The sequence below is a fragment of the Oryzias melastigma genome, linkage group LG11, assembly GCF_002922805.2.
Source record: "Oryzias melastigma strain HK-1 linkage group LG11, ASM292280v2, whole genome shotgun sequence".
Taxonomy (NCBI): domain Eukaryota; kingdom Metazoa; phylum Chordata; class Actinopteri; order Beloniformes; family Adrianichthyidae; genus Oryzias; species Oryzias melastigma.
The window spans coordinates 24,989,514-24,998,986 of NC_050522.1; the positions used below are offsets into that span (position 1 = coordinate 24,989,514).

The window sequence follows — 9,473 nt, forward strand, 5'->3', positions numbered from 1 at the left end:
GAGATATTTGAACAGTTTGACGTTCATCTAATTTCTCTGGATTTTAGTATAACAGGTAACCTTCCATCGTCTTTGTTGAAACATTTTAAAAGCTAAACAGGACATTTTATTTAAAAAAAAAAAAAGAGTAATTTTCTTTGTAAAATTATGATTTTTTTTTCACAAAAATTCTCCTAAAATTTCGACGATTTTATCCTGATTTTATTTGATGAAATTTGGACTTTTTTCTGATAATTTCCAAACTTTATCCTTGTAACTTTCGTTTGTATATTTTTTGTTTTGTTGTTTATGTTCTTGCTCTTTAGGATTTTCTCTTTGCCTTTTTCTTTTTCTTTACTGCTTTTTTTGTTTTGTTTTTATCTTTTTAAAAAGTCTCTCTCGGCTTGCCATAGACGGAATGTTCCATTCCTGCAGGAGGGCGGGGGGAGGACAGTAAACTCTCAAAAGCTCCAGATTAAAGCTTCTCATAAACATCCAAATTCTTTTTACGCTTTTTGGGACAAAAAATTGAGAGCTATGAAACAAATTCCAGAGACAGGGGAAACAATTTCTGGCAGGAGAAATGAATTTTGGCACAACACCTGGCATCGGCACCACTGCTATCACTACATCTCCCATGATGCATTGGGTTAATGTGACGGCGTCTCTTACTGCACTGCTGGTAACTGTCATAAAGCACCACGAAGGTCTGTTCAAACAGTTGTAAATCTTCTTGATAAAATCAGTAAGTTTAGTTCTCCTTCAGGGTTTGTGTTGGAGAATAAAAGAATTTCATTTTCAGAGTTTGGTCCAAGTTAGGAAAGAAAAAGAGGTTTTCTAGTTTAGATATGGGTAATCACAGAATAAAAGAAAGAGCCTGAAGGTAAAGTGGCCAACAAACTTATTTAAGCTAAACTGAAACCATTAAGTCACCCAAAAATTAATGAAAGATATTTGTTAAAGTTAAATTTTTGACGTAGACAGAAGAAAAACTAATAAAATGTCAATCTAAAGTTGGCCTTTTTTATCTAAAATTTAAAAAATATCATTAAGAAATATTTTTTTAGATAAATTACCATTTAGAACAAATGTAGTTTTAGTTGTTTTTTGTGAGGTTACATGAAAATGCATTTTAATAAATTGAAGGGAAAACAACTACCTGATCAAAGTTTCCACTAATTTAGTTTGAAATTATTATTTAAAATTTGTGTGAAAATGCAGATTATTGATGACTCTCCATCAATACAGAATACAGAGTTTCTATCTTTTTTTTTACATTTTTAGAATCTGGTCCGTGTTGGGATTTTTGCCGAGGAGAAAATGTGCCTTGGATCCAAAAAAGGTGGAAAAACACTGATCTACAGACTCGGATGACCCAAAAACTCACACAGTCGACCCGTACAGGTGCTGCGACTGAGCCTTAATGTGCTTAATGTCTTAATTTTGAGACAAAAACAAAGTTTATGAATTTATTGAGAGCTTAAATGTCCTTTAGAACTGTTGGCCGTTGTCCTCCATTTTCCTCCACTCATCCAGGAGAGAGAACGTTGTAGCAGAAACTTAAAAAGTTCAAATGATGACCTCATACATGATAAAAACACTTGATGATGAATTGAAACTGGGAACAAAAGGAAGGTAAAACACAAAGCCTGAAAACCTCTAAATGGACACAGCGCTCATTGACCAACAGAGAGCTGCTCTGAATGACTGAAAGCTGAAACTGGCGTGACGAGATTTGTGTGAAACTGAAAACCTGAAAACAGAACGTAACTAAACACAAACCCAAAGATGCAACAAAAAAGCCTGTTGTGTTATTGTGTAATCCTCCTGAATTACAAGATTAATTCTCTGGTTTCTGCACTTTACCACCTGCTGTACATTAACGATTGTTTGGTTTCTGTGTTTTCCTCCTGAGCACAAATTTCCACTTGGATTTGGGCGTTGATGCCAGGAAGAATCAAGAAACTAAATAACAATTTTTATTATTATTATTGATCCTTTTAAACACAAAATCCTAAAAATGCTTCATTTCATATCAAATATTATTTTTAAAAAACTTTTTTCGGTAGAGTTTAGTAGAATACCTGAAATTTATCTTTTAAAATTCTGTTTTTTCATATGGATTTGTTATAAAGACATGAATAATCTTGTGAGAATTTCAAGATAATTTAAGAAAATCCAGATTACTGGAGCTTTTCAACATAATTGTTTTCTTTCTATTTCATTTTTTTTTGCTTTCTAAATCAGTTTTATATGAATTAAGATTTTTTCCCAGTTATCCATAGATAAATTCTATTTTACATCTTTTTTAATGAAAAAATGTTGTAAATAAGAAGAACAACAGCTCCCTCTAGTGGTGGAAAAGCACACAGCAGACAAATCTGGCCAAAGTGACACAAAAATGGTCCAACTTTTGCTAGTTTCTTCTTTTAAGTGATTGCAGGTCACTAATTAGAACACAACAAATTTTATTTTTTGTATTAATCATCAAAGTGTTTTCTTGAGGTTCCAGTTGGACTTTAACGACAGGAAAGACACTTTTTAAAGCAAAAAGTGCAAGAAAATGGAATAGAAAAACCTCCAGAATGCCCTAAAACTGAACAATGTTGGATTTCATGAAACATATGAACACATTCCTGTATATAAATCTTTGTCAACACAATGCCTGAATCTATTCATCCCCCAGGGGTATGAAAACCCCACGGGAGCACTGCTGGTGTTTACAATAGTGTTATTTTAATTGTGCGGCCATGTGGAAAACAGTGGAACCACAACAAACATCAACAGTGTGGAGAGATTCTAAACTTTCCCACAGAAGAAAACTATTGTTTGAAATGCTTATAGAGCAGCAGTGATGTGTGAGAGTGAAAAAAATCAGATGTTTCAGGATCATTTGAGGTTTTTATGCTCATATTTGTTTAGATAGAAAGCTTTCTTGTACAGATAATATGATTTGTAGCTCACATCATTAGGAATTTACAAGCATGAACTCTCTGGTTCAGTTTTCAAGTCATAAAATTTATAAGAAACTTACAAAAAAAAGGAAAGATGATATTTTAGCAATTTGTACAGTGTTTGTATGGAGCTAATTTGAGGCCAATATTATTTGAAACCTAAATAAAACAAAACTCAAACACAAATATTGATGTTTGGCCAAAAAAATTAAGATATCCTAAACTTTTTGCTAATCTAAAATAAACGCAATTATTTTCAGCTTCAAATGTTCTATTTTTTTTTCAATACTCAAAATATCAATCAAAAATATATATTTTTTTACATTTTCAGCTCTTTTTTTCTCGTTTTCAAATCTGAAATTTTCAAAAACTAAACTAAAAAAAAGAGTTATAGTGAAAAAAACATTTGGAACTAAAAATTTATTTTTGAAATTGGCATATTGGGTTTTGAAACCTAAAAAAATAAACATTTTTGAAACAGAAAAGAACTACGTTTGTTTTAGAATAGCAAAAATTTTCCGACATTTTATTTTATTTTTTTTGGACAAACACCGATATTTTTTTCTATTTTTTTGGATTTCAAATAATGTTGGCCCCAATTTAGCTCCATATATTTTCCTGCAAAAGAATATTTCTAGAACCTCATGTCATTAATGAAAGAAAATCATGAACCAGGATTTTTTTTAATTTGGTCGATAAAGTTTGTTAAATTTAGATACACAACTCTTCAACACAAGACGTTTAATTCACTATTCATTTAAAAACAACCACCATCATCCAGTTACAAGTATTTTTGGATGGATGGATGGGTGAATGATGCAAATAAAAAACACAATAAAGTAAACAAAACTGAAAAAAATATACAAAACTACAATAAAAGTGACAAAATGACAAAAAAAAACAATTATAAAAAGAAATGAATTAAACTCTTACTAAGGTTAATGTATTTTTATAATAAATTTTAAAATGCGTTTTATTTTTTTATAATAGCATACAATAAAACAAACACTGTATTCAAATTTCACTTAGGTTAATTCAAATATTTTTATAAGTTTTAAAATAAAGTTTATTTTTTCACCCTCTTTTGTAATTATATAAAATAAAATTATGAAAAGCACTACATTAAACGTTTACTAGGTTAAATATTTTTTTATAATTTTATTTACAAAAAATGAGTATTCATCTTCACCCTTTTTATAATCACACAAAATATAGTTAAAAGTACTGCATTCAACTTTTACTAAGGTTAATTCATGTATTTTATAAAAAGTTTTAATTATTTATTTCCCCCCCTTTTTTTAATAAACAAATACATGTTTTTGAGGTCGATATTTTCTTCCTCGCGTGAAGTTTTCCTTGCTTTGAATGTGCTGCACGCGCCAGCCCCCGCGTGTCCTCTAAGCGCGCGCGCCACCAGGAAATGGAGGCGCGGTGACGACGAAGATGATGATGTAGCCGCAGCCGCGCAGGATTCGGGGCAGTCGCAGAGCAGAGCGGAGGAGAGACCAGAGAAAACTTCTTTAAGTGAGTTTTTGGACCCGAACATGAGTTTCAGTCGACCCCGCAGAACTTTTCTGAGAACTTGGGAGGTTTTTTGGTCCTTTGGGAGCCTCGTATGGTCCCACTGAGCCCTGTTGGACAGTTATTCTCCGAGATTGTAGCGGAAGATGGGCTTGCCCGCCCGCGCTGCGCACGAGCCCCTACATTTCTACTAAACAACACTTTGACGTTTCTCTAAGCTTCACTTTATTCCCCTTTTATGCGTTTTTTCTCCTCCCGCAGGGATTCCGGGGACGATGAGTGACGCAAACCAGCCCAAACTGGAACTTTTTGTGAAGGTAAGAGACCGAACGGAAAGAGGTCCGCGCGGGGCGGAGAGACGCTGATGACAGGCGGAGTGGGGCGCGCGCGCGGGGGAGCTCCTGCATTCCCGCTTTCTGCGTCTGTAAGGCGGCAATCATCTCTGCTGACTCCGGGAGAACCCTAATCTAATGAAGTGCGCATCGAGTGAACTGTGATCTATATTTAGCCGGCTGGTCAGACGGATAATCCCATTCTGTTGGATCCAACCATCATGGCGCTGCTTCCTCCCGCACGCGGACTCCTCTGAGTGCCGCGCGCCCTCCTCCTTTTCTAGGTTTCGATCTTCTTTACATCCACCCTGAGGGAGATGTGGCTCTCCTGGTGCGTTCACGTCCCACTAAAACACGTGTGTCAAAGTCAAGGCCCGGGGGCCGGATCTGGCCCTCCAGATCATTTTTATTGTTATTAATGACCCGATATTATCTTGCCCTTAATTCTAACTTGTGTAATTTTGACAAAATATATTTTTATGGAGAGTAAAGTATTGAAAGTTATTTTAGGTTTAAGTTGATTTATTCTGGAATAATATTCCTGTTTTTTTCCATTATTTGTAGTTATGTTAAAAAGTTACGGTTTTAAAGTTTTACAAATTGACATTCTGCTATTTTTTGTGACTATTTTGAGATTTACTAAGAATTTTATAGCTGTTTTGAAGTTTAGTTAATATTTCAGCTACATGCTAGCTGTTTTGGCTAATTTAGACTTAAAAGTTTTTTAGGCTATCTTGAATTTTAGCTATTTTCAGCTGCATGCTAGCTGTTTTGGTTGACCTGGGATTTTTTTGTTTGTTTTTTAGGCTAATTTGGTATTTAGCTTCTATTTTAACTGGCTATCAGCTTCAGTGATTTCAGCACTAGCATCTTCAGTGGCCACATTCAGCTTACAGCATTCACACTAGCATTATTGCAGGTAATGCTATATATTTAGTTTATAATAATGTTAAGAAGTTACTGTTTTAAAGTTTTTTTTTCTTTTTGCAATATTTTGACATTTACTGAAAAAACTTTTAGACTGTTTTGAAGTTTGGCTAATATTTTCCCAATATTCTAGCTATTTTGGCTAATGTAGGCTTTCTGTTTTGTCTTTTAAGCTGTTTAGTGTTTAGCTAATATGTAGGCTACATGCTAGCTGTTTTGGCTAATTTTGCCTTTTTTAAACGTTTTTTAGGCTATTTTGAATTTTTACCTATTTTTGCCGCTACATGTTAGCTGTTTTGGTTAAGCTAGGATTTTTTTTGTTTGATTTTTAGGCTAATTTGGATTTAGCTAATATTTTTAGCTGGCTGTCAGCATTTTCAGCTATTAGCCTTAGTGATTTCAACTTTAAACTTGAGCGTTTTCAGCTATCAATGTCAGCGTCTTCAGCTATCAGCACTAGCATCTTTAGCGGTCAGATTCAGCTTACAGCATTCAGACTAGCATTATTGCAGGTAATGCTGTATATCTAGTTCATAATTATGTTAAATAGTTAAAGTTTTAAAAATGTAGTTTTAGAGTGTTCAATAAATGTTTATCCTTTTCTAAGTTGTGTAGATCCACGAACGTCTTTGTTTTCTTTCTCCGGCTGGATAGCTCTGATATTGGTCACCATTTTTTTGCTAGTTTGGTGCTGTGAGGTTGTAATCTAGTGGGAGAGTGTAAATAAAAAACGGCTTAATCATAATAATTTTAATCAATCAACAGAGAATGCTTTGAAAATAGATCAAAATATGAATGCAGTGGGACTTTTAAATGTTTTTCATTTGTAAACAGTTGCTAAACCCACCTCACCACACCTGTTCGAAGATACTTTCATGATTACTTTAACTCACCACTCCCATAAAGGCGTGGAGAGTTAAAGGAAAAACTGCTCAGTTTTACCCTCGTTCTTGTTTGGATTGAGCATAAAGATTAGTTAAGGTGAATGAATATTTAAACATGGGTTTGCCTTTAAACCTGCATGAAAAAGGACCATTTGAAACTTGATCCCACTTTGTTCAGCTTTGCTAAATAAAATAAAGACATAGACTGAAGTTTTATTCGTCTGATCCAACAGAAATCCTGTTTGAGTCATTTATGTTTAGAAATTCTCAGTTTATTATGTAAGAAAGTGAGTGGATTAACAAAATAGTTCCCACACAATGAATATTTTACTTTACATTTATTATATAAGATATTCATAACCTCTAAATTAGGGTTGAATGTGTTCTGAAATGATCTAAACTGGTCACGGAAAAGTAAAGCGTCTGGAATGGTTGTCAGAAGTCCTTAGAGTTCACCGAAGAATCATTGACAGCATTTTTACGGAGCTGGACCCCCGTGCTGGTCGGCCCTGAGAGGTCAGCGGTTTAGCTCGTTTATGAGGAAGTTTCTGGATGTTTGCTGAGTCGAGTGACCGAGACAAAGGCCGCCGACGCACTGAACAAACTGACGAAATAGCAGCAGCTGAGCTAGAGGAAGACAGAATACTGGATATATCGATGACAAATACATCTCCACAAAAGCTGAAGAGCATCTTTAGCAATTTTCCCTGTCAGAGCCACAATTACTCACATCTAGAGTTGAATTTGCTCCATCCTCTTGTGTCGCTTCCATCGTGATTGTTTTATTTGGACACACCTGGAACACTATTGTGGATTTTACATTCCGAATCTTTCTGAGTTCTGAAGGTCCATGAAGAAATGTTGAGTTTGGTGGCGCTGTGGAGTCATCAACCATGACTCATTTTAGCTTTAATAAATCATGTTTCTGCTGTTGGAGAGACACAAATTAAACCTGAAATTGTCACACAATTGATTAAAAAACCTTGTGATTGCAAAAAGAACACAAAGATCCTCCCAGTCAATAATAATAGCCGATAATTCATGTTTAAAGTCTACTAATTAGAGTCTTGTTTAATGGCCTGAGTGCACTTGTTATTATTAGACATTATTATGACTCAAAGGCTATTATTAAGGTATGAACACACTTTATGTCTCTCTAGAGTATTAATATCTGTGAAGTTTATTTTATACATTCTTGTGTGACCCGAGTACACTTATTAATTGACAAGTACACCTATTATTGCTATTATCAAAGCACGAGCACACTTTAGTCTCGTTTCCACTGAGCGGTGCGGTCCAGTATGTTGAGAGTTTCCACTATAAACTGGACCCATTTAGCAGAACCGAACCATTTTGGATCCACGTTGATTGTAGGTTCGTAGACCGCTCTCAGACCCATCTTTCCAGGAGGTCTCGGTTCATTTCCAATCAGACTGAGCTCCGGTTCCCCCTGAAATCCCTCAGTGTGAATAGACTCCGGGCTCGGAGTGGAACAACTGGACCAAAACGGCCACCGTAGCCGATGGTCACGTGATGTGAACAGATTAGGAATGAGGTCACAGACAAACATAAAGCATTAATTATCGTGTTACCAAAGAGGAAATAATTGTTCCTACTGGTTACTTGTTAGAACGTTTATTTTCCGATCACTGAAAATTCTTATTATGTACTTTTCTGTTTCATTTCGCGCCCTGTGCTGCTGTGACGTCATTCTTAAACTACCTTGAAGTTCTCTAAAAAACAATAACACCATCAACTCACTGGAATGTGGTCGGGTGGATGCAGGTCATTAAAACAACTGAAAGGTGATACAGATTTCCTTCTCACCGTTTTTCACCTATAAAGTTTGAATCAGTGAACGACGCCAACAAAGACTCCAAACTGTAGGAGTTCAATCATTTCTGTCTCTGGTTGTTCTGCAATTCCTGACCAATGAGTGAAGAGAGCTTCAGTCATGTTGTTTAGGGCTCCCACAATTAGTCAACTAGTTTAATTGTCGATTAGTTGTTTCTTTATATTATATGGAGTCAGAATGTAGTAAAGTTGAAATTTATAATGGCATTCTGTTAGCTTTTTGCACTATTTTGGCATTTATTAAGGTTTTTTTTAAGGCTATTATGGAATTTAGCTAATATTTCAGCTAGATAGATATTTTGGCTAGTTTCAGATTTATTTTCAGTATTTTAGGCTAATCAGGAGTTTGGCTAATACTGCAGCTGCATGCTAGCTGTTTTGGCTAATTTAAGATTTTTTTCAGTTTTTTTAGAGGCTAATTTGGAATTTAGCTAATATTTCAGGTACATGATAGATATTTTGGCTAATTTCGGATTTATTTTCAGTTTTTTAGGCTGTTTTGGAATTTACCTAATATTTCATTTACATGCTAGCTATTTTGGCTAATTTAAGATTTTTTTTCAGTTTTTTAGAGGCTAATTTGAAGTTCAGCTAATATTTCAGCTGCACGCTAGCTGTTTTGGTTAACTTAGGCTTTTTTTCAGTCTTTTAGGCTGTTTTGGAATTTAGCTAATATTTCAGCTGGCTATCAGCTTCAGTGTTTTCATCTATCTACTTCAAAGTTTTTAGCTATCTATTTCAGCATCTTAAGCATCCAACAATATTCATACTAGCATTATCGCAGGTAATGCTATATGTCTAGTTTTTAGTTAGTTAAAAGATAATGAAGTATGCTTAGTGCATGACCCGATTAGTCGACTAATCAGAAAAAAATAATCGGTTGATTATTCAACTATTAAAATAATCGTTTGTGGCAGCACTACTAGCTATTTTAGCTAATTTTGTATTTATTCCGTTTTTTTTTTTATCTATTTCGGAGTTTAGCTAATATTTCAGCTATGTGCTATCTATTTATGCTAATT

The 9,473-nt window shown here is 34.6% G+C and overlaps 1 protein-coding gene across 1 annotated transcript in view; it reads left to right on the plus strand.

Annotated features, from left to right (window-relative positions):
- The first annotated feature begins 4,231 nt into the window (after nucleotides 1-4,231).
- The window catches only part of clic1 (chloride intracellular channel 1), a 9,446-nt gene continuing 4,204 nt past the window's right edge, over nucleotides 4,232-9,473 (plus strand). Inside the window, exons 1-2 of the mRNA XM_024298423.2 lie at nucleotides 4,232-4,457; nucleotides 4,716-4,771. Coding sequence (XP_024154191.2) covers nucleotides 4,247-4,457; nucleotides 4,716-4,771 — 267 coding nt within the window. The 5' untranslated portion in view covers nucleotides 4,232-4,246. The remainder of the gene's footprint in view (nucleotides 4,458-4,715; nucleotides 4,772-9,473) is intronic.